At 38.4% G+C, this 25,804-nt stretch overlaps 1 protein-coding gene across 7 annotated transcripts in view; it reads right to left on the bottom strand.

The window, feature by feature from the left end:
* LOC126161371 (protein transport protein Sec31A) overlaps window positions 1-25,804 on the bottom strand; it is a 154,667-nt gene that overhangs the window by 61,799 nt on the left and 67,064 nt on the right. For 6 of the 7 annotated variants that reach the window (XM_049917142.1, XM_049917146.1, XM_049917145.1 and 3 more), the window contains 5 exons: window positions 21,986-22,100; window positions 21,737-21,891; window positions 19,992-20,142; window positions 13,393-13,538; window positions 9,102-9,266 (listed from right to left, as the gene is read on the bottom strand). In XM_049917142.1, coding sequence (XP_049773099.1) covers window positions 9,102-9,266; window positions 13,393-13,538; window positions 19,992-20,142; window positions 21,737-21,891; window positions 21,986-22,100 — 732 coding nt within the window. The remainder of the gene's footprint in view (window positions 1-9,101; window positions 9,267-13,392; window positions 13,539-19,991; window positions 20,143-21,736; window positions 21,892-21,985; window positions 22,101-25,804) is intronic. The other variant, XM_049917141.1, reaches the window with a different exon arrangement.

Consider the following 25,804-nt stretch of genomic DNA (forward strand, 5'->3'; position numbering starts at 1 on the left):
ATGTGGTAGCTGCATGCAGAGAACGATATACCATATAATAACCAATTATATGGTCACCCCCCCCCCCTCCTTTTTTTTCCACAGGAATGTTTCATAAGGACAACAGATAACACTGACCAACAGATCTGTTCCCAATCATCTATGTGGAAGATAAGGTATGAACACTACTGACTACTGGGTGACACCATTGGAAAATGTAGCTGCTGGTTTCGCTGAGCAATGTCCCAAGTGGTAACTCTGAACACGCTCAGAACACAGGCAGCAAGGACAAAAGAAAATCAGCAGAAATGCTTTATCCCGCATCATTAATCTTTTGTGACTGTGGATTTCAACAAACTACAGAGCACTTACCCCAAATTAGACTACGTCATGCAAGATTTACCACTGATAACCTGATATCTACAAACTATGAAGCTGTACATAGTAACTGTCAAATACTAGGCTTAAGTTGCTTGAACAGCCATGTTTACCTTTATTTCTTTCGTTTCCATATTCCTTTAACTTAGTCGTCAAATTCCAATTAAGTATCAATTTATAAGTGACTGTGTAGATAACAAACTATACCAGTGTAGGCTTTTTCTTACAAGCGGTATGATTGTCTTCCAATTTTAAAGTAGCAATTAGTTTATAAACATTATTATTTTTGTTTATGTATGTATCTTGTATGCTGAAGTTTGATGCTTTCGATATGAATAAACAAATAATGTTCAATGAAGTAAATGCAATAAAATCCAGCATGCAGTTGATAGAAGGTTAGAGCTAAACATCACATTGCACATATGTTATTAACAATGGGGCACCAGCTCGAAGTTAGCAAATATTCTGTGGTCTTGTTTAAGGAACCATTTTGGCATTTGCCTGATAACATTCAGGGAGTATCTGGATGACTGAACAGAGCCTATATCGTGCTCCTCTCAAATTCAAGTTGAATGCCAGTGGAGTACCTCAATCAGTCAATATGCAATCATTAGAAAATAATACGAACTCACTGATACAAGCATCTGATTGATTCACTTTTTCAACTTATCTGCAAGACATTGATACTGACATCTGAATATAAATTGTTAGAATCTGCTCACTTGATTCATCCATGACACTGTCCCTTATCTATTATGGGTAACGATAAACTATTCATGGTGAAGCTGGTTGTCAGTTCCAATCGGCACAATATTTTGGCAAGGGACCACACTATCATCATCAGGTGCACTGGTGAACTCCTACCTACTCCCCCACTTCCTCTGAGTTTGTGCTCTCTCCACAGTTCACACCCAGATGCTTGCGTGTTGTGCGAGTATAGCATCCTCCCCAGAAACATCACTCTGTATAAGGTATGTGTCTCTTCTTTCTTAATCTAAAAGCAGCTTCCCACGCTCTGCTAAAGGATGCAATCACTACCATGACTAATCAGCAGTTCCCTCACTTGAATCTTGGTAGGTCCTTTCATTATACAGTTCAAGAAGTGTCCAAACCTTAGCAAGGCCATAATTCATAGCAATCAATTCTGATAGGCAACTTCCCATGATTGGTGACTTGCTAGGAGGTTGCAATCTGGTGTGCTACTGGTGTTACGGTCGACGATCTTCGACAGTAGAGACTGTTTGAGCTATATATGTCACACCCCACTGGCAAGATATCTGATAGACCCCAGACTTCCATAGTCCAAGTTTGTCCTTGACAATACCAAACAGTGCCCTTGCCCTTGCTTTACCTGGAGGGAGGAGAACAGTCTTCAACCACTCTTCCCGAAGAATTCGTCTTATCTTTCCAGATAATATGCCACAAAATGGAATAAATACAATGGTCATATCCTTCTGAGGTTCCTCTTCTGTTTTTGCCAGTTGTGCAGCTAGTGTAGGGCATAGCACTCTCCCAGTTTGCCATTCTGTGTCGCCGTTCTCCTGGAACACTGTGTGTCAAATCTTCAAGATCTCTGTTGAGACTCTCATTGTTGGAGGGGCAGCAAGCCCTATGTACCAGTGTTTTGAGCACACCATTTCTTTGTGCCAGGTGGTGGCAGAGGTCTATATGTAACTATAAGTTGGTTTGAATCAAACAATGGAAAATCCAGGGTGGAATGTAACAATATTATGAGAAGGAAAGTTGCTGCTCACCATATAGTGGAGATGCTGAGTCGCAGACAGGCACAACAAATAGACTCTCACAAAGATTTCGGCCATTGGTCTTTATCAACAATAGACACATGCGCACGCACGCGGCCATGTCGTCATTCTTTTGTATTGCATTCACCAGTCTTCGTTACGTTTATAACTGTTCTCAAAATCTCAGTTTTAATTCATTGCATATTCTGTTCAATGTCCATGATCAGTAATTTAGAGCTTTTTTTTATTATTTATATTGATATAAGTTGTATGTAACATATTTCTTCAAGCAACGAACACATTTTTGATTATTTATTCATCATTTTGATTAACTGAGCAATGTGTGCTTATCACAAGGCAAATTTTTTTTTTAATAGATTTTTCGGTTTCGTCTGCTTGAGTTAATAACTAGTTTTTTAGATTACTTTCAAATTTTTTTTTAAACTGTAATATAAGAAAGTTTACATCAAAATTGTGATTTTCACATATATTCCAATAACAAGGCTATTACTTTCAAGTTTGGGTGTTTCTTTGTGACACCCCCAAGTTTGGCTTCTTTGTGAATGATTTCGACTCAGTAGGGGAAGGGGAAAGAGTCTCCCTTCATTTGAAAAATTATAGAATGGCATAAAATCATATCCACTTTTCATCTCAAAAAATCACATTTTCCTTTAAAAATATTTTTGTTAAAGTCACAACCTTATGGGGCTACTCATATGCAACATCATATAGCTTCTGTTCCTCGTCTTTTTTTTTATGCATTATTTGGCAGAGTATTACATGAGCTTGAAGCCTGTCTCAGATGGATCATTTGCAACTTTTAGTTTAGTAAATGATGTACAGCACTGATGAAATCATTTTCATACCACTGTCTTACAGAACTTGTTACACAAATCAAATATGTTTGAAGATATTCTGTTTTTGGTCGATTCCTGCTTGGATCCTTATATATTTTCATCTGTTGTTCTGTTTCACGATTCAGAGTAGTTTTCATTTTTTAGTCAAATGATTAAGGGGACCAAACAGTGGACAGGGACCGTAAATGGTTATCCAATTTTCATAAGACCACACTCAGGATACCACTATCAATGACTTGATTAAAGTTTTGAAAGAATTAGAAATCCAAATACGTTTCTTTGGCTTCTGAAGTGGCACAGGATCGTACTTCATCATGCACAATGGTAAGGGAAATACAAACCGAATGAACTGCAGTATATTCTTGTGTTCATAATTCAACTTCATCATGAAACAACTTTTTCATTACATGAATGGCTATTGTCACCAATCTTGCATGATGGATCCCCTTAGAGCACAGAAAGACTGTTCTTTGAGAAGAGAGTTCGCAATTAATTCAAAAACTATCAATATAATCCAATCATCTATCTTATGCCAGCAAAGAAATTAAAAGAAATCTTTTTTTCCAAAATGTTTTCAATCATAACACATGCACCACTAAAAGTGATCATACTTTAGACTGTAGAGACAAAAAATTAATGATTTAACTAAAATATCATTCTGCACAAGTTTCATGGACAACTTTTTGATGCCCTTTTCTGTGGTAAATTAAAGAACTGAAATATGCATACATTTATCAGCATTACACTAGCAGTGGACTTTTTGCTTTTCAAATATATTTATGTGTAATATTTTTATTTTTATTACATTAACTTCTAATTTACTGAAGTACTGAATTTAATATTCACTTCATTCTCATCTTTTTAATGGCTTTCTGTGCTCACTCAACAGTTCTCTTTCTCAGGTAACTGATGATCGATTCCATGCATGACCTCTAGAACCCCTTTCTAGTATCAACTGATCAAAAACTTGGTTGTCTTTTCTACTGTAAAGATCTTTAAAGCAACAATGTGTGCTAAGTTGTCAATGTTTAGGGGAAAAGAGAAAGAGAAAAAGAAAGAAAGAAAGAAAGAAAGAGTGTCTAGTTTCTTTTCACTTATAAAGTTTCAAAGATCTTCCAGCAAATTTATCTAGTTGCTGCCATTGCTGACACATAGCGTCTAACTGTCTCACCTCCAGAGTTGGAAGTTGTGATTTTTTCCAAAACAATCTTCCTTCCCGTGGAGCTAGTATGGCACTTTGATGTGTAAATTAACTACACATCCGCAAATTGTGAATGGAAACTATTAAAGTTTAAAAGGTGACAGTTTACTTCCAGTTATTTCACACTAGTAATGCCTCCACAAGTATATTAATTTACTGTAAACCAAATGAAACCGAAGGCATTGTGCTTGCTACGATTATAAGCTTTCCTTAAAAGTGAATGACAACTGGGATGATCTGCACTGGGTCATAAACACGTTCCGTAGCCTTACTTCTGTTCAGCCTGATCTGGCCTCTATGTACTACCTGGCTTTCAGTCAATGGCCCCGTCATGTCGACCACCTAAGGTGATGCTTTCTGAAAGTACAAAAAAACAAACTGACATCATTTATACTTGACAACTCCTATTTCTCTATGAGATAATTTTTGAGTAGATAGTATATATGTGGTTGGGTTACTTTTCCAGTTTTGTAAATGACTAGCATGTAGCAATTAGAGACGGGCTCTCCCCCCACATCCCTCCCCCTCCACAGTTGGGTTCCATTCCATGTAGGATGAGCTGTGTAAAATCACATGCACAATTAGATAAAAGGAGGAACAATGACTGAGTAAAAATGAACAGTTCCCAAAGAGGAGAGGTGTTTTCCCATCTCTAACTGCTACATGCTAGCCGTTTACAAAACTGGAGTTTGTTTTAATTTTATTCTATAAGAAAATCTGATAAAAGTAATCCAACCATGTACATACTATCTACTCAGAAATTCATCTATAGAAAAGTAAAAGTTGTCCAGCAGCTATGGTTTCAGATTGTTTTTTGAATTTTCATTATCTGCCAGCAACTTAATCCAAAAAAGAAGTGGGCAAATATTTTTATGGTTATACAATTTGCTCCTTCCTGTATAAGAGCAAAGTTAGGAACAGTGGAGGTTATTTTTGAATGCTACTATTATTTTTAACAAATACCTGATTGTTCACAACAATTTCATAAAGCATAAATTTGTTGTGAAGCAGCAGTTATTATGCATCAAACTTTAAACTGTTGCCTACTGAAGTTTGAAGAAGGATACGAGATGATGATGTTGATGTGGTCTTCAGTCCAGAGACTGGTTTGATGCGGCTCTCCATGCTAATCTATCCTGTGCAAGCTTCTTCATCTCCCAGTACCTACTGCAACCTACATCCTTCTGAATCTGTTTAGTGTATTCATTTCTTGGTCTCCCTCTACGATTTTTACCCTCCGCACTGCCCTACAATACTAAACTGGCGATCCCTTGATGCCTCAAAATATGTCCTACCCATTGATCCCTTCTTCTAGTCAAGTCCTGCCACAAATTTCTCTTCTCCACAAATTCTATTCAGTACTTCCTCATTAGTTATGTGATCTACCCATCTAATCTTCAGCATCCTTCTGTAGCTCCACATTTCAAAAGCTTCTTTTCACTTTTTGTCCAAACTATTTATCGTCCACGTTTCACTTACGTACATGGCTACACTCCATACAAATACTTACAGAAAAGACTTCCTGACACTTCAATCTATACTCGATGTTGACAAATCCAGTCTACATTTTATATCCTCTCTACTTCGACCATCATTAGTTATTTTGCTTCCCAAATAGCAAAACTCATTTACTACTTTAAGTGTCTCATTTCCTAATCTAATACCCTCAGCATCACCCGATTTAATTCGACTACGTTCCATTATCGTCGTTTTGCTTTTGTTGATGTTCATCTTATATCCTCCTTTCAAGACACTGTTCACTCCGTTCAGCTGCTCTTCCAGGTGTCTTTGCTGTCTCTCACAGAATTACAATGTCACTGGTGAACCTCAAAGTTTTAATTTCTTCTCCATGGATTTTAATTCCTACTCTGAATTTTTCTTTTGTTTCCTTTACTGCTTGCTCAATATACAGATTGAATAACATCGGGGATAGGCTACAACCCTGTCTCACTCCCTTCCCAACCACTGCTTCTCTTTCATACACCTCGACTCTTATAACTGCCTTCTGACTTCTGTACAAATTGTAAATGTCCTTCAGCTCCCTGTATTTCACCCCTGCCACCTTCGGAATTTGAAAGAGAGTAGTCCAGTCAACATTGTCAAAAGCTTTCTCTAAGTACAAATGCTAGAAATGTAGTTTTGCCTTTACTCAATCTATTTTCTAAGACAAGTCGTAGGGTCAGTATTGCCTCGCGTGTTCCAACCTTTCTATGGAATCCAAACTGATCTTCCCCGTGGTCGGCTTCTACCAGTTTTTCTATTCGTCTGTAAAGAATTCGTGTTAGTATTTTTCAGCTGTGGCTTATTAAACTGGTAGTTCGGTAATTTTCACATCTGTCAACACCTGCATTCTTTGGGATTGGAATTATTATATTCTTCTTGAAGTCTGAGGGAATTTCGCCTGTCCCATACATCTTGCTCACCAGATGGTAGAGTTTTGTCAGGGCTGGCTCTCCCAAGGCTGTCAGTAGTTCCAATGGAATGTTGTCTACTCCCAGGGTCTTGTTTTGACTTAGGTCCTTCAGTGCTCTGTCACACTCTTCACACAGTATCATATCTCCCATTTCATCTTCATCTACATCCTCTTCCATTTCCATAATATTGTCCTCAAGAACATCGCCCTTGTATAGACCCTCTATATACTCCTTCCACCTTTCTGCTTTCTCTACCTTACTTAGAACTGGGTTTCCATCTGAGCTCTTGATATTCATTTTCCTGTAGGCAGTATCTATCTTACCGCTAGTGATATACGTCTCTACATCCTTACATTTGTCCTCTAGCCATCCCTGCTTAGCCATTTTGCACTTCCTGTCAATCTCATTTTTGAGACGATTGTATTCCTTTTTGCCTGCTTCATTTACTACATTTTTATATTTTTTCCTTACATCAATTAAATTCAATATCTTCTCTGTTACCCAAGGATTTCTATTAGCCCTCGTCTTTTTACCTACTTGATCCTCTGCTGCCTTCACTATTTCATCTCTCAAAGCTACCCATTCTTCTTCTACTGTATTTCCTTCCCCCATTCTTGTCAATCGTTCCCTAATGCTCTCCCTGAAACTCTCTACAACCTCTGGTTCTGTCAGTTTATCCAGGTCCCATCTCCTTAAATTCCCACCTTTTTGCAGTGTCTTTAGTTTTAATCTACAGCTCATAACCAATAGATTGCGGTCAGAGTCCACATTTGCCCCTGGAAATGTCTTACAATTTAAAACCTGGTTCCTAAATCTCTGTATTACCATTATATAATCTATCTGAAATCTGTCTGTATCTCGAGGCTTCTTCCATGTATACAACCTTCTTTTATGATTCTTGAACCAAGTATTAGCTATGATTAGGTTATGATCTGTGCAAAATTCTACCAGGCGGCTTCCTCTTATTCCTTACACCCATTCCATATTCACCTACTATGTTTCCTTCTTTCCTTTTCCTACTACCGAATTCCAGTCACCCATGACTATTAGATTTTCGTCTCCCTTCACTATCTGAATAATTTCTTTTAGCTCATCATACATTTCATCAATTTCTTTGTCATATGCAGAGCTAGTCGGCATATAAACTTGGTAGGCGTGGGTTTCGTATATACCTTGGCCACAACAATGCGTTCACTGTGCTGTTTGTAGTAGCTTGCCCACATTCCTATTTTTTCAATCATTATTAAGCCTACTCTTTCATTACCCCTATTTGATTTTGTATTTATAACCCTGTATTGACCTGACCAAAAGTCTTGTTCCTCCTGCCACCGAAATTTACTAACTGCCACTATATCTAACTTTAATCTATCCATTTCCCTTTTTAAATTCTCTAACCTACCTGCCCGATTAAGGGACCTGACATTCCACGCTCTGACCCATAGAACACCAGCTTTCTTCCTCCTGATAACAACATCCTCCTGAGTAGTCCCCGCCTGGAGATCTGAATGGGGGACTATTTTACCTCCGGAATATTTTACCCAAGAGGACGCCATCATCATTTAACCATACAGTAAAGCTGCATGCCCTCAGGAAAAATTACGGCTGTAGTTTCCCCTTGCTTTCAGCCGTTCGCAGTACCAGCACAGCAAGGCCGTTTTGGTTAGTTTTACAAGGCCAGACCAGTCAATCATCCAGACTGTTGCCCCTGCAAGTACCGAAAAGGCTGCTGCCCCTCTTCAGGAACCACACGTTTGTCTGGCCTCTCAACAGATACCCAATCCATTGTGGTTGCACCTCTATCTGTATCTTTGAGGCACGCAAGCCTCCCCACCAACGGCAAGGTCCATGGTTCATGGGGGAGGGCGGGGGGGGGGGGGGGGGGGGGGGGGGGGGGGGGATATTATCCTTGCAGAATGTTTCTGTGCATCTGATCAATGTGCACATACAGGAATTTTGAACAATCAGTTCTACATATTTCTTGTCCCTCGTGCTGTATTGTTACTGTTGATGATTTGTGTAAAACATAAGCCTAATTCATGTACAGATCCCACACCATTATGTTTGGAACATGTATATCGAAACAGGAATAACATGTAAACAATAAAAGCTACAATTTGGCAAGACATGCATTTTACATGAAAAACAAAAAAAAAACTTTACCATCAATGTTAAAAAAGGAAAATCATCTTGTCTGAATGTTAATGAAGGTATGGAAACCATCCACAAGCAGAACAGGAAAGGACAAACAAAATATTATAATAACATCTCTGAATCCGCATATCATCATAGACCAGCAAGAGGCAGTGAAGGGAAAATAGTCAAAGTAGTTGGCATAGCAAACAATAAAAGATACAAGAAAGAATATCAATAATGGTAGGAGAATTAGTATGAGAGAAAAACAGTAGGAGTAAACGGAATGAGATGATGTAAGAACAGAGTTATCCTTCGACACAAGGACCACATTACTGGTACCCAAAGATTTGATATTAATATCAAGAAACAACATGCACTTACACAAAGTAATACTTACATCCTGTGCATTGCCAAGATATGTAAGAGCATCCACCAGATTTCCCTGTGAAGCTAAAATTGCTGCATAGCGCGAGAGAAATTCTGCTAGTGACCCACTTATTGTCACAGGGTGTCCTTGAATTTCTGCAGCTTTTTGTAAGATCATTACAAGTTCCACAAAGTCCTGAAAGATAAACCAGCAATCTGTAGCACAAATCCATATTTTCAGGTAAGAAACATGTCTTATTTTGGTACGTATGTACACACAACTGCTAAGATAAGAACTAAAATAATTACATAAGAATAATTAAATAATAATTCATTACTATGAACCAAGTATATCAACATTATTTCCAAGGTTGCCTTGCTGACAGTAATAACAAAAAAATAAAAATGTAACTGAAACAATGGAATTCATCGCCTCAACATAAGGGCAGGCATAATATCAAACAAAGCTGAAATATTAGACCATTAAGTGTTTATTATACTAATTTACAAGTGTATACAGCAACCAATAAATAAAAACAGCTTTTATTGGTCCCATTCCAGTTCTGAGCAAAGAAGCTTATCAAGTGAGGTGCATACATGAGAATCCACACATTGAACAATGTCATCTTTTCAGTGGCTTCTGCCTGTGGTATGAAAAAGTCATGTGTTACTCTACATCTACATCTGCATTTACATCTGTAAGGATACTCTGCAAAGCCACGTAAGTGCTTGGCAGAGGGTTCATCAAACCATCTTCACAGTAATTCTCTATTATTCTAGTCTCTAACAGCATGTAGGTAAAAACAAACGCCGTGCGAGCTCTGGTTTCACTTATTTTATTACGATGATTGTTTTTCCCTATGTAGGTCAGTGTCAACAAAATACTTTTGCATTTGGAGGAAAAAGTTGATGACTGAAATTTTGTGAGAAGATTCCACCACAATGAAAAACGCCTTTGTTTTAATCATGTACACCCCAAATCCTGTATCATTTCAGTGACCCCCCCCCCCCCCCCCTTATTTTGTAATAATACAAAATGTGCTGCCCTTCTTTGAACTTTCTGATATGATCCATTAAACCTATCTGGTAAGGATCCCACACCACGCAGCAGTACTCTAAAAGAGGACTGACAGGCATAATGCAGGCAGTCTCTTTAGTAGATCTGTTACATTTTCTAAGTGTCCTGCCAATAAAATGCAGTCTTTGGTTTGCCTTCCCCACAACATTTTCTGTGTGTTCTTTCCAATTTACATTTTTGTAATTTTAATTCATAAGTATTTACTTGCATTTACAGCCTTCAGATTTGACTGATTTATCATGTAACTGAAGTTTAATGAATTACTTTCAGCACTCATGTGGATGACCTCACACTTTTCGTTATTTAGGGTCAACAAGCCAATTTTTGCACCATACAGATATTATTTTCTAAATCATTTGGCAATTGTTTTGATCTTAGGATGACTTTACTAGATGATTAATGACAGAGTCCTCTGCAAACAGCCTAAGACAGCTGCTCAGATTGTCTCCTAAATCGTTTACATAGATAAAGAACAGCAGAGGGCCTATAAGACTATCTTGGAAAACACCCAGAAATCACTTCTGTTTTATTCAATGACTTTCCATCAATTACTATGAACTGAGACCTCTTTGACAGGAAATCACGAATCCGGTCACGTAACTGAGATGAGATTCCATATGCTTGCAACTTCACTACAAGCTGTTTGTAGGGTACAACGTAGAAAGTCTTCTGGAAATCTATATATACAAAATCAAATTGAAATCCTGTGTCAATAGCAATCAACACTTCATGTGTTGAAAGACTGAATTTTATTTCACAAGAACAATGTTTTCTAAATCCATGTTTGGTGTGTGTTAATAAACCGTTCTCCTTGAGGTAATTCATCATGTTCGAACACAATATATGTTCCAAAATCCTGCAGCATATCGACATTAAAAATATGGGCCTGTAATTTAGTGGATTACTCCTACCACCTTTCTTGAATATTTGTGTGACTCATGCAAATTTCAAGTCTTTGGGTCGAGCAAATGGTTGTATATGATTATTAAGTATGGAGGTATTGTATCAGCATACTCTGAAAGAAACTTAACTGATATACAGCCTGGACCAGAAGATTTGCCTTTATTATGTGATTTAAGTTGCTTCAGTACTCCAAGGATCTCCACTTCTAACTTACTCATGTTGGCAGCTGTTCTTGATTCACATTCTGGAATATTTACTTCATCTTCTATGGTGAAGGATTCTGGAAGGTTGTGTTTAGTAACTCTGCTCTGGCAGCACTGTAGTAGTATTTCCATTGCTATCACACAAAGAAGGCATTGATTGTATCTTGAAATGAGTATACTTTACATACGACCAGAATCCCTTTGGATTTTCTGCCAGGTTTCGAGGCAAAGTTTCGTTGTGGAAACTATTATTAGCATCTCACATTGATGTCTGCCCTAAATTTCGAGCTTCTGTGAAGGATCACAATCTTCGTTTAAATTTGGCATGCTTTTTTCATTGTTCCTGCAACATTGTTCTGATCTATTTTGCATGCCAAGGATTAGCAACGTTGTTTGTTAATTTATTTGCTGTAGATCTCTCAACTGCTGTCAATACTATATCTTTGAGTTCAAGCCATATCTGGTCTACACTTACCTCTTTAATTTGGAAGGAGTGGAGACTGTCTGTCTGGAGGGTGTCATGTGCATTTTTATCTGCTTTTTTGAATATGTACATTTTTTGTTTACTGTGGAGGATTTGGGGTTTATAATATTTAATCTCGCTACTACAATGCTGTGTTCACTAATACCTGTATCCATTTTGATGCTTGTTATTAGCTCAGAAATATTTGTTGCTAAGAGGTCAAGCCTGTTTTCTCACCGTTTACTATTCAGCTGGGCTCATGAACTGCTCAAAATAATTTTCAGTGAATGCATTTAGCACAATTTCGGATGATGTTTTATGCTTACCTCCAGATTTAAATATGAATTTTCGCCAACATATTGAGTGCAAATTGAAGTCCCACCAATACAATTGAACAAGTCGGGTATATGTTTGAAATTAAAGTCAAGTTTTCTTTGAACCTGAGTTGAATCTGAGTTGAGACGTTGGTAAAAGGATTCAATTATTATTTTATTCAAGTTACCAAGAATGATATCTGCCCATACTAATTCACAGGAACTATCTACTTCAATTTTGTTCCGAGATAAACTACTTCTAACAGCAACAAACACACCACCACCAACTGCGTTTGCCTATCCTTTCCGAACACTATTAGGTTCTTCGCAAAAATTTTGGCTCAACTCATCTCCAGCTTTAGCCAGCTGAACATCAGTACTTTCTATTAGTGCTTGGAGCTCTGATACTTTCCCAACACAGCTACAAAAATTAGAACTGTTATACCGATGGGTCCTGTATCTACCTTCTTCCTGTGTTCGGCCTGCAACCTTTGAGACTGAAGCCCTTTGTGTTTCCTCAAGACCCTCTAACCTAAAAAAAAAAAAAACTGCCCAGTCCACACCACACAGCCCCTGCTACCTGTGTAGCCACCTCCTGCATCTACAGGACTACTGACCTATTCAGAGGAACCCAGAACCCAACCACCCTATTGCACAAATTGAGGAATCTCTTTTGTGTTTGATAGCACAAATTCAACATAATCACACTGTACAGTCAGGGCATTACTTCAGAAATCTTTGACAGAAAACAAAAAATGTGCTGAGACTTTCTGGCAGATTAAAACTGTGGTCCAGGACTCATACTCAAAACTGGAACCTTGCTTTTGGCTGGCTATGCTCTCATCAACTGATGTTACGAGTTTGAGTCCTGACCCAGCAGACTTTCAACTGACAACAAGTTTCAAAACAGACCACATTATGCTGCAGCGTGGAAGATTTGTTTGGGAAACACGTGCAACATTTCATTCAAGCCAAATTTATCTTTGGTGAATCCTCTTGCCAAACACTGTATTGCAGACAAAGAAATAAGAAGTACCACATCAACATTTCTCAATTGAATGTAATCTTTCAGTTACACTTTCATGTATTCATTTACATAAATCACAAGACTGTAGATTACAAGATAGAACATGCAAAGAGAGGGAGGGAGAGAGTGTCTGACATTAACACAAATTTCAAAATGTAAAAAACAAGAAAAAAACTAATGAGATTTTTCAGGTACTTTTGAGAACATGCTATGAATCAATCATCTGCAGGTTAAGTGGTTGCCATATTTCTAGTTCTTGGGAGGTACAAATTTTGGAAACTGAGGCAACATAATTTTACTACACATCACAAACATAGTATAAAAATGAGAGTACCTGTAACTTGTTGAGAGAGGTTGGCTTCTCTGTAGAATTCCAGTTATCTATCAACTTATTCAGGTTCCCAGCACAAATATAACATAGCTGTGCATTCAGCTGCTGTGAACCTTTTCCCTCAGCTTCAATTCGGCTGCCAAGCAGTTCTAAAACAGAAAAGATTGGAACATATAGTACTCAGTTTTCTTACTGGCAGTATCCCATGAAAAAAAACATATAAATCTTTTGAGGTATATTTACTACAAAAATATGTTCTAGCCTACTTTTCTGGTATAAAAGTTCAGCAACTCAAATACTCAAAATCTTTGTAATATTATGAAAAGGACAGATGGCTACTCACTGAAAAGATGACATCTTGATTTGCAGACAGGCAGCAACACACGCGCACGCATGCGACCACTGTCTCCTGTCACTCCAGCCAGAATGCATTCTGACCGGAGATAGAGGTCATGCGTGTGTCAGTTGTGCTTGCTTGTGCAAATGTGCTTGTGTTTGTGTGTGTAACAGAATTTTTCATTTTGTCTATCTGCAATTCAGTGTGTCATCTTTACTGAGAGTAGCAATCTATCCTTTTCACAATATTGCTGATTTTCCAGCTTGGAATTTTCATTGTTTGAGTTTGCCTAAGAGTTTGTCTTCCATCCACCATTTTCCTTTATTATTATTCTGAAAGTATGTCCCTACTCTGTGCCCGTTCTCTCTCTCCTCTCCTGTGGCTTTTCATTGCCTTCCAAAGCACACATGCTATGACATCCAAGCCAAACTGTATTATATGCCTACAACACGTGGCTACATGACTGCATGGATTGTTGGTGCAGCATCTTGTGCCCAACTTCTTCCCATCAATAAGTATAATCAGCAGTCTGGTTGAAGCAGCCAGAGAGAGTGGTCATGTGTGTATGAAGTGTGCTTGCTTGTGTAAATGTGTGTGTGTGTGTGTGTGTGTGTGTGTGTGTGCGTGTGTGTGTGTGTGTGTGTGCGTGTGCGTGTGCGTGTGCGTGTGCGAATGGAGAGGGAGGGAGGGAGGGAGAGAGAGAGAGAGAGAGAGAGAGAGAGAGAGAGAGAGAGATTTTTCCTGAAGAAGGCTTTGGCCATAAGCTGAGTGTGTAACAGTTTTTTCATTATGTCTGTCTACAACTCAATGTGTCATCTTTTCAGTGAGTAGCAATCTATCCTATTCATAATATTGTTGATATTCCAATCTGGAAATTCCACTGTCCAACACCTTGATAACATTTACACCAACATGGAAATATTGTATGTATTCATACTGGACAATAAGGCGGAATGGCCCAGTAATGCCTTACATTATAAAATAATCCTCGTATACAAATCAAAAGTGAACTAATTACCCAGCAAAATGAACTAAGACTAGCACTCCAGATCATGCAACAAACAGATTGACCCTGCACTTGCTCTGGCAGGCAACCCTCGGCAGGGAACAGACACCAGGTGGTGACGCATCACACCCTTACTTGTGGCACCAGCGACTACATAACACTCAGTTCAGTGAAATTTCTACCAACCCTGCCTCAGCACAAACAGCCGTGAGTCGCTTGCCACTGTCTGTTTCTAACATGGCGTTGTTAGTGGACTGAGTCATTTTTGAGGGCCCGCGAGTACAACTGTGGAAGAAGCAGATGTACAAGACCTGAACTAAAAGTGTCAGATTTCCCATCAAAGATTATGAAATGTTACAGAAGTTGATTCTGAATTCAGGTGAAAGAAAATTTTATTGATGAGTAAGAATTAATGAAGACTTCTAAGCAACTGATCCTGTCTAAATTTTGTCGATTTTAGATGCTGATATAATGAACCGTACTTCCTGCACAGGAACTATCTGATATGCCATTGCCACCATTTGATTGAAAGTTTTTTTTTTTTTTTTTTCACTACCTTGATTTCAACTGTAGACCTATTTTCAACAGCATGGTGAAAACTGAAACCACTGAAAATGGCTCTACGGCCAAAATTGCAATAGTGAAATAAATATATAATAAAAACTTATAGTCAAACACTGACAATGATTTCATTTAAAAAGTAAATTATGACTTATGTTCCCAGCCAAGGAAAAAAAATCATCATATGATATCATTTCTGGGTTTCTAGGGCCTGCTGTATTCAAGAGCAAATGGAAATGAATATCTGTTAATGTCACATTTACACCACAGTGAATGGAAGAGAAAACAAGCATCAAAGCATTCACAGACAATGTGTCAGCTTTCACTACCATTCATATATGCCTGGGAGCAAGCATTTACACTGAAGGGAACGGAAGGGAAGAGAAGAGAACAAAAGAGTAACAAGAGAGAGTATCATGCCAACTCTATTACAACCATATAACCACAGCATATCCCCCCCGTAAGAATCCTCACGAGGTTTCACACGATAACTAGTTACAGCTACGATGTACGTCTGAGACTGGGACAGGATTATTTTTCCCACTGTGTTTGACACATCTGGCATAAATGAGTAGGAAAATTATTATGTGTTATCAGAATTTGTATGTGATTGTGAAATGCACAGAGCCAGTGTACTTAAAACTGAATTTGGAACTCCAGCCTTCTTTAACATTATTCCAGAACTGTGCACTTGGTCGATGTCTTTCGCTAGCTCCTCGTTACACTCAAACAGGATATTTAAAGTCAGAGCATGGATTATTAATGAATAAAATAAAACAGTTCACACTCAAAATGGCAGATAGTTATTCTCTGTGGTGATAGCCCACAAGCTCACTTACATGCTTCACTAAAAGACCAACAAGAAGCAACTGAACATGAGCGACTATCGGTGAGTGGGTACTGAACACAACTAAATGTTTTCTCATACTTTCCAACCATTTACACGAGAGAGAATTCTCGTTCACTTCCACTCGCTCAGGGAGAAAACGGGTTTAAGTGAGCAATTTGTTGGTGCTCTCTGGCATTCTTTACTACTACTTCTTGTCTGTTCCACAGGCATTTACTCAGTAGTGAATGCAAGGGAACATGACAGAACAAGAATTTTGTCACCCTGACACCAGCACACATTGCACTTTGGATTCATTACTAAATTGTTTCTCGCAGTCAGTGTGTACTAAATGGCCTGTAAACTGAAATATTTGAAGTCCAACAAACCTTCAAAATAAGGAGCTCTGTTAGCAAATTCCAGGAAATGAATGTGAATATAGCAGTTTAGGTCCTCAGCTAACACTTGGTTCAACAATCGTAAAAGAAGGTTGTATACATGAAAGAAGCCTGAAGATACTGGAAGGTCTCAGATAGATTATATAATGGTAAGACAGAGACTTAGGAACCAGGTTTTAAATTGTAAGACATTTCCAGGGGCAGATGTGGACTCTGACCACAATCTATTGGTTATGAACTGTAGATTAAAACTGAAGAAACTGCAAAAAGATGGGAATTTGATGAGATAGGACCTGGATAAACTGAAAGAACCTGAGGTTGTAGAGAGCTTCAGGGAGAGCATTAGGGAACGACTGACAAGAATGTGGGAAAGAAATAGACTAGAAGAAGAATGGGTAGCTTTGAGAGATGAAATAGTGAAGGCAGCAAAGGATCAAGTAGGTAAAAAGACTAGGGCTAATAGAAATCCTTGGGTAACAGAAGATATACTGAATTTAATTGTTGTAAGGAGAAAATATAAAAATGCAGTAAATGAAGCAGGCTAAAAGGAATACAAATGTCTCAAAAATGAGATTGACAGGAAGTGCAAAATGGCTAAGCAGGGATGGCTAGAGGACAAATGTAAGGATGTAGAGACGTATATCACTAGGGGTAAGATAGATACCACCTACAGGAAAATTAAAGAGATCTTTGGAGAAAAGAGAGCCACTTGCATGAATATCAAGAGCTCAGATGGAAACCCAGTTCTAAGCAAAGAAGAGAAAGCAGAAAGGTGGAAGGAGTATATAGAGCGTCTATACAAGGGCGATGTTCTTGAGGACAATATTGTGGAAATGGAGGAGGATGTAGATGAAGATGAAATGGGAGATACGGTACTGCGTGAAGAGTTTGACAGAGCACTGAAAGACCTAAATCGAAACAAGGCCCCGGGAGTAGACAACATTCCAATAGAACTACTGACAGCCTTGGGAGAGCCAGCCCTGACAAAACTCTACCACCTGGTGAGCAAGATGTATGTGACAGGCGAAATACCCTCAGACTTCAAGAACAATATAATAATTCCAATCCCGAAGAAAGCAAGTGTTGACAGATGTGAAAATTACCGAAATATCAGTTTAATAAGCCACGGCTGTAAAATACTAGCACGAATTCTTTACAGACGAATGGAAAACTGGTAGAAGCCGACCTCGGGGAAGATCAGTTTGGATTCCATAGAAAGGTTGGAACACGCGAGGCAATACTGACCCTACGACTTATCTTAGAAAATAGATTAAGGAAAGGCAAACCTACATTTCCAGCATTTGTAGAATTAGACAAAGCTTTTGATAATGTTGACTGGAATACTCTCTTTCAAATTCCAAAGGTGGCAGGGGTAAAACACAGGGAGCGAAAGGCTATTTACAATTTTTACAAAAACCAGATGGCAGTTATAAGATCGAGGGGCACGAAAGGGAAGCAGTGGTTGGGAAGGAGTGAGACAGGGTTGTACCCTTTCCCCAATGTTATTCAATCTGTGTATTGAGTAAGCACTAAAGGAAACAAAAGAAAATTTGGAGTAGGAATTAAAATCCATGGAGAAGAAATAAAAACTTTGAGGTTCGACAATGACATTGTAATTCTGTCAGAGACAGCAAAGAGCTGGAAGAGCAGCTGAACTGAATGGACAGTGTTTTGAAAGGAGGATATAAGATGAACATCAATAAAAGCAAAATGAGGACAATTGCAAGGAAAGCGTTTCTGAAGAAGAGAAATTTGTTAACATCGAGTATAGATTTAAGTGTCAGGAAGTCGTTTCTGAAAGTATTTGTATGGAGCGTAGCCATGTATGGAAGTGAGACATGGATGATAAATAGTTTAGACAAGAAGAGATTAGGAGCTTTCGAAATGCGGTGCTACAGAAGAATGCTGAAGATTAAATAGGTGGGTCACATAACTAATGAGGAGGTATTGAATAGAATTGGAGAGAAGAGATATTTATGGCACAACTTGACTAGAAGAAGAGATCAGTTGGTAGGGCATATTCTGAGGCATCAAGGGATCACCAATTTAGTATTGGAGGGCAGCGTGGAGGGTAAAAATCGTAGAGGGAGACCAGAGATGAATACACTAAACAGATTCAGAAGGATGTAGGTTGCAGTAGGTGCTGGGAGATGAAGAAGCTTGCACAGGATAGAGTAGAATGGAGAGCTGCATCAAACCAGTCTCTGGACTGAAGACCACCACAACAACAACAACAACAACAACAACAACAGCTCCTCAGGCACTCTGTTACTTCAGCTGTAAGAACTTTTATAGCAACTGAAGAATTTCAGAGTGATACAGCAGAGAATACAGCTCAGCAGCACGTCCTTCCACCAGGTGGTTAATTGTGCTCTTGGCCACAGTTTCTCTGTGGTCATTCTTTCAAGTGGAAAGTTGGAGGATGGTCATGCCTGCATAACAACACACTGTGAAGAAACTGTAGTAGGGCTGGTATATGACATGGCTGCTTTCAAAGGTGGCACTGCCTCTCATAGGATAGGATAAACCTTTGATGAATTTGAGTAGAATGTTCTGAGTGGATATATCACGCAGGCCTTGCACCTGGATCTACCATAGATTATAACCCATGTGGCATGGGGATGGTAGTGGGAATGGCATAGGGATGAATGAAGATACTGTGTAGGTTGGGTAGGCAGTAGAATACTACTTATTTCCAAGCACTATAATATGTTTCTCCAGCCTGGCATGATGCTGGGTGGTGAGGAGAGTGCTCTTTTGCACCTGGTTATTAGCGGTTGGTGAGAGGATTAGGGTTGTGTGAGGCTGTGGTGTGGGAAATCTGTTTGGTGGCTAGTTTTAGGGAAATGGCACCTAACTGTTAAGACCTTTTTGAAATCTTCAGCATACTGTGCAAGGGAATTCTCCTCACTGCTAACCACCAACGGCCAGATTATAAGGGTACAATTTCCTAGTACGGTCTCAATCTCTGCTAACCCCCTGCACCCACATCCCTACACTAATAGCCACAACTTTCTCTGTTCACCCCTCTCAATCCACTTCCCCATGTCGTCATGCACTGTACGAAATCACCAGTTCTGCTGCCCTTGTCACACGCTTATAACAGTGCCTGTACCTCTACTACTCAGTATGTTGTTTCCTTCACTCATAAATTATTTATATTCTGTCAGAACTTTCCACACAGTTTTCAAATGTCTCCCCTCTGTCCTAATCTTCATGTTGTCTGTTCATTATTGCTGTCTTGTAATTCACACCTGCTTTCTTTCTCCCACATTGTCCACCTGTGTATTTTCCTTCTTCTACTTCTACTATAATGATAGTACTTCAAATCAACACATTTTTATCTCATTTCTGCATAGATGACCGTGTTGTCCTGCACACATTGCTCCTAATATGCTTTGCTGATTCTCATTTCACCAGTAATTAAAAAATAATTTGTAAAAACTGAAGCCTAATGGAACAGAGGTTTCTTACCACAAAGGACTTGCAATTCTTCATTCTTTGAGTACGTCAAAGCTGCAGCAAGAGCCTCTCTCCAGCTTTCAATTTGACATGACTGCATTACTTGTGTCCAATCTTCAGTAACAACAGCTGAGATGAGTGATGATAGTGGGCCTTTTGACTGCTAAACAGAGGGAAAATCATATTTATTAGTATCTCCGATTCCAAAAACAAATCTGAAATAATATAATCAATTACAAAATAATGGCAAAATTATTCTGATAAATGCGAGCAAGAATACTATATTCAATCAGATAATTAGCTACATGTTCTATAGAACATTTTCATGATGAACATTATGGTGTGAAATGTGCCAAACGAAAAAACATAAAACACACATTACCAAAAAACATTTATGTGGTTACATGTTGGCCACTTAAAGGGTTTTTCTGTCAAAATGACCAATTATTTCTGTTCAAGAATCCCTCTACGGTACAGAAAAATTTGTTAAGGAAAAAATTCAATCAATATTTGAAAACACTTCTGCTATTTATAACTGATTTTACTTCCAAGGGGAGGTTGTCAAAGAGTTTTACAACTGCACAGTTCACTCCTTTCTGTGCCAAAGTTAGAATCATTGAAGAATAATGCAGATATTTTTTTCTTCTTAGCTTTGTACTTGTGAATACCTTTATTACTCTCAAACTCAGAGCTAATAAATTTCATAAGTTAACATGTGTGCCAGTACATGTAGGCATTAATGCTTGCATCACTATATAAAATACTCATTCTTTCTTTGGTCTCCAATGACATTGGATAAAGCATGCTCAAAGCTTAGAGTAATAAAAATTGGACATTGTCAACCAGCCCCTAATTTTGGAAACCCAGCTTGACTAAACCTAAAACCAGTCTTTGACAACTTCCCACCCAGGGAGATGAAGGGGTAGGTCAGAGTGAGGAGTGTAGCTTAAGAAATGTCATCGGTAACTGAGCAATACTCCTCTGAAATATTACAATCTGTGGTCTAGGACCTGCGCTCTTACAGAAATCTGTGACAGCAAATCTCTTTTCCAAAGAATCATCAATTGCATCTGGCATTTCTTTTAACTAAAATACATTGAGGTGTAATTTCATTAAAAAATCGTTATGAAACAAACTTAGAAAAAATGCAAGCAGCCTATTTAGCAAAGCTGGATTGGACACTACTACTGTATAAAATTATGTAACATATTCTCAGCTTCATAAGAAACAATTTCTTAAATTTGGACAGTTATGATTTGAAATACAGTTGCCTCCCTTGAGGCAGCAGCTACAAAAGCCACTGAATAATAATATTGAGATCTCTTTGCAAGAAAAATTCACATGTCACTTCACGATGATTAAGAAATGTTATAATTAGAGAGAAGAATCTTTAAAAGGCAGGACAGAGCACATTACTCTCTGTTAGTTTTGACCCCACAAAGAGGTGGAAGATATTAAGCCAAGTGTCACCACTAACTTGAAAGGATATTGTAATCTTGTATCTTCAATCACCTCAAGGGAAGGTATAGAAATAAATACACAAAGAAACAAAATATCAGTGTTAACATAAAAAATTCATTGCCCTCAGTTTACTGAAATTGTCTAAGAGAGAAAGAAATTCATTTTCATAGTTTTGTTCAATATTATCTCAATATGAACAATTAACACTCATAAAAATAATCAAATATGAAGAAACACTAAAGATCTTTTTTTGCTTTAATTTTACTTATTTCTTTCCAATCAACTGCAACACTTGCCTGGAAGTATTTGTACTGTGTCCGTGCCAGCAAATCACTTCCTCCTGTCATGGCAAGAATAATAGCATCAGCCATTCGTCCATCTTCAAGACACAAGTCAACAGCAGCTTCTATATTGCCAATCAACAGTGCTTGAGAAATCAATCCATTTATGTCTGAAAAAAGCAAATAATTATTATAACAGTCCATAGGCTTCAATCAATCATTTATACAGGAATGTAAAAGTGAAATAGGTGCACAACAGCTCACCATCACCAACTGATATCTTGAATGGTGAAGCTGGTGGTGTAGGCCTGCTGGTAGTATTTGAGGCAGCTGCAGCGATAGCATCAAAGGCTGCAGCAGCTGCATCACCATCTGGAGGCTGAAAAATGACAAAAAATATCACACAATGTCTGTGGTGCATTTAAGCTCATTAATACAAAAAACTATTATGATCATAATCTTTTAGTCATTTGTTATGCCATAGTTTACATCAGAAAATTTAGAAATTCTGTGTATGCATACTTATATGTGATTGGTAACTTTACACTTCAAATAAACTGGAATCTTCATATTGAAAACTATATTCAATTTATAAAAAGGTGTTAACACAATTTTTATTCTTCTCTTTATTTATTTTGCTGTCCACCCTCTCAATGTCTTCAGCTGTGGGAAAAAACCACCCTCATCAATGTGTTCAGGTATGTTCCTTTAACAATTATTTCTTCTTTATTTTTTCCGTTTAAAGATCTGAACACTATTTCCAGGATTGCTGGGAATAGCTTTGGTGATATGAAATTTCACCATCTGACTCGATTCAGTTTTAAATTTTCCTGTGTCATTGACTTACATAGTCTTCAGTATACTACTTCTAAAATCTTGTTTTTCTTTTCTCTCTGATGAGCCATGTAATGATTCTCTTTGGATACAAGGTCTGTTGCGACCCATTATTGTCAAACCCAAAAACATTCATGCAAAAACAAGCAACTTGAACTGACGATTAGGACATTTGCTAAATAAGTGATCACTGCGCATTACTAAAGCCGATTATTATTTTAGTCTGAACTGATTTTTACACAGAATTGAGTACATAATCTAGTACGAAAAGTTGTAAACAAAAAATGTTAAAACAGAAAGAAGTTGTAAGAAAAATCATTCCTACAGAACTGAACAAATTGAGCAAGCTATAGTAGTAAAGTAACTGTGGCATACCTAGAAGCAGTAAAGCACAAGGGTATGATTTAATCAGTATCAGTGCACAATGTTCAAAAGATATAAAATAATATTGTAATACTTATATACATGACAGAGAGTAGTCATAACTCTTTCTCACAACCATAAGGAGCTAATCAAGGCAGAAATAGCATTCACCGAGTCCAAGAGCCTAAAATTCATAAAGGCAAATAAAAGCATAAGATCCGCAAATCCTGACTAGTAATGGAGACAGAAATCAAAACAATAGTTGTTGAGCAATGGTTTTTCAAACAAGTACGTCTAAAGATCGATCATTTTATGAGCTTCATAAAGCAGCTGGAAAATTTGGTAAATACTCTCACAAACTATCAACTACTTAAAACCTGAAAATAAATTAAGACATTACAAAACATTTATCAAAAGAAACAAAGCTGCCACATACCCGAAGGCCAATTTGAATACTACAGCGGACTAAAATACCTCCAGCCATCCAAATGGAAATAAATATTACAGCACCAAAAGCACTTGTGATTATGTTTGCCAATATCTACACCAGTGGCACTTCAACTATGCAACAATTTCAAGTGATAGGTCACCATAGCAGCCTGGATTCTGGGTCATGTTTTAGCATATTAACAGTATGTGAGCAGATACACAACCAGAGGAATGAGCCAGCATAGGCAGTTCATTGTCCGGTGTTAAATTGTGCCGTTGTTCTGCCAGCCATACCATAATTACCTAGAATTAGTCACTACAGCTACCCCTTACAAGATGAATTCTCTCAAGATGCAAAACTCAAAATTTTCACAGCCTATTTGGTAACCTCTTTAGCATATTCTTTGTGCCACTGGAGAGAATCTGGAAAGGAAGGGCACTATTCGTCTCGATAGAGACTGACCGTCATTGTGCATTATTTGCAGACATAAAGTGTTAAACACTTTTGATACTGATTGCTGTAGGACCTTGCCTGGTCAGATGCTCAGATGACATATTTCACTTGCTTTTAATAAGCTATATGTCCAAAAAAAAAAAAAAAGGTTGGGATAAGTAAGAAATTTAATCTGTATAAGGAGATTGTTACAGCGTAAAAGTCAAGCACTGGCACAACAGTTAGGAATGTAGAACAGAGAGGGCTGCGAGACGAAGTCAGCCAGTAGTACGCTGACTGACCCCTCTCTAGGATGACACGCAGACAGCAGCGGCCTCTACGTGAGGACGACATAAGTGCCACGCCACCTGGCCACAGCCCAGTTGAAGTCTAGCCGTTTATGAGCTCTACAGCAGCGACTTAGGAACTGTATAATTTCCCTTGTATTAGGAATTGCATATACTGAGAGACTGTCTTAATTTGTCTGTCGCCCATTGCTTGCGGCAAACCACTGTAAATTCTCAAAGTTAAGTATTGTCATTTATCTTACTGTAACAAAAATTCATTCTTACGATTTGCTTGAATTGTTGTCCAGCGATCCAAGAAGCAGGTTTCCTAGGCACCCCATATTTGATGAGGAGGCAGGACACAACAGAGATGGTTTGGACATAGTGTACTACACATGCATGTCTATTTTACTGGTAAGACACAGTGTGAGGAAAGGCATAACTGTGGCCTCTTTAGCTTCTTTAACAAGGTAGATTCTCCTGAGAAAATCTGTATGTCACTTTGGATGGTGATTTTATACTCAATGCCACACCACTGTACTATGCCTACTGTCCATTCACAATAACAGTCAAAAGCCTAAATGTTTGCATGGTAGTTATGACAACACACACTAAACCCAAATATTTTCCTTTAGTGGCACTAAACAGCAAGTGTTCTGATGCATCAAAACATATGAATACAAGTGCATAAGACTTAAGTTGCAATGATGGTCATAGCTGTCAGCAAAGTTTTGGGACTGTATTTCAACAACATATTGCTTGGATACAGTTGTTCAGAATGACACACTTCTTTATAAGAGGCTTTCAAAAAGAAATGAGCTGGAGGCATAATTACAGAAACCAGTACCCGTGTATATTAGAAGTATTGACCCTGGCTGTTGACACACTTGTCCCACTATGACACAAGGCGGTGAATGGCTGTCTCATAAAATTCCCGGGACTGTAATGGTAAACAGTTCCGCACATACAGGTGGATGTCGTCGTCTGAGGTGAATCGTTTGGCCCTCAGAGCCTTTTTAAGGGGACCAAAAATGGCCCCCTTCTGATTCACTTCCTGCAGCACAGGACAACAGTGTATGCCCATCGTTACTCGCAAACCTTGACCACCCTTCGCCAAGCGATCAAATCAAAACGACCAGGCAATCTCACCCATGGGGTCATTCTGCTCCACAACAATGCAAAGCCTCATACTGCCAACACAGTCACAGCACTATTCAAATGGGAGGTTCTCAGCCACCATCCGTGCAGTCCGGACCTCTCTCCCTGTGATTACGTCATTTTTGGCTCTCTTAAAAAGGCTCTGAGGGGCAAATGATTCACCTCAAATGACAACGATGTCCAGCTGTATGTATAGAACTGGTTAACATCGCAGCCCCGGGGATTTAATGAGACATCATTCACCGCCTTGTGTCACAGTGGGACAAGTCTCTCAACAGCCAGGGCCAATACTTCTAACGTACAGGTACTGGTTTGTGTAATTACGCCTCTGGCTCATTTCTTTTTGAACTCTCCTTATAGATCCCAGCAGATATTGAACTTACTCTGGACACTTTCTCATGAGACGTATCGTAGATTCATTATGTATGATGATAACACTAAATAGTTAGAATATCCATGTCTTTCAGTAATCAGTACCAGTTAATGTGCACCTAAATCAAGGGGTCATGGTAAACATTCCAATAATACATCCAATAACTTTTTGACTTCGTATCACGATGTATGAAAGAACTATCTGCT

This window comes from Schistocerca cancellata, chromosome 2 (assembly GCF_023864275.1).
Source record: "Schistocerca cancellata isolate TAMUIC-IGC-003103 chromosome 2, iqSchCanc2.1, whole genome shotgun sequence".
Classification (NCBI taxonomy): domain Eukaryota; kingdom Metazoa; phylum Arthropoda; class Insecta; order Orthoptera; family Acrididae; genus Schistocerca; species Schistocerca cancellata.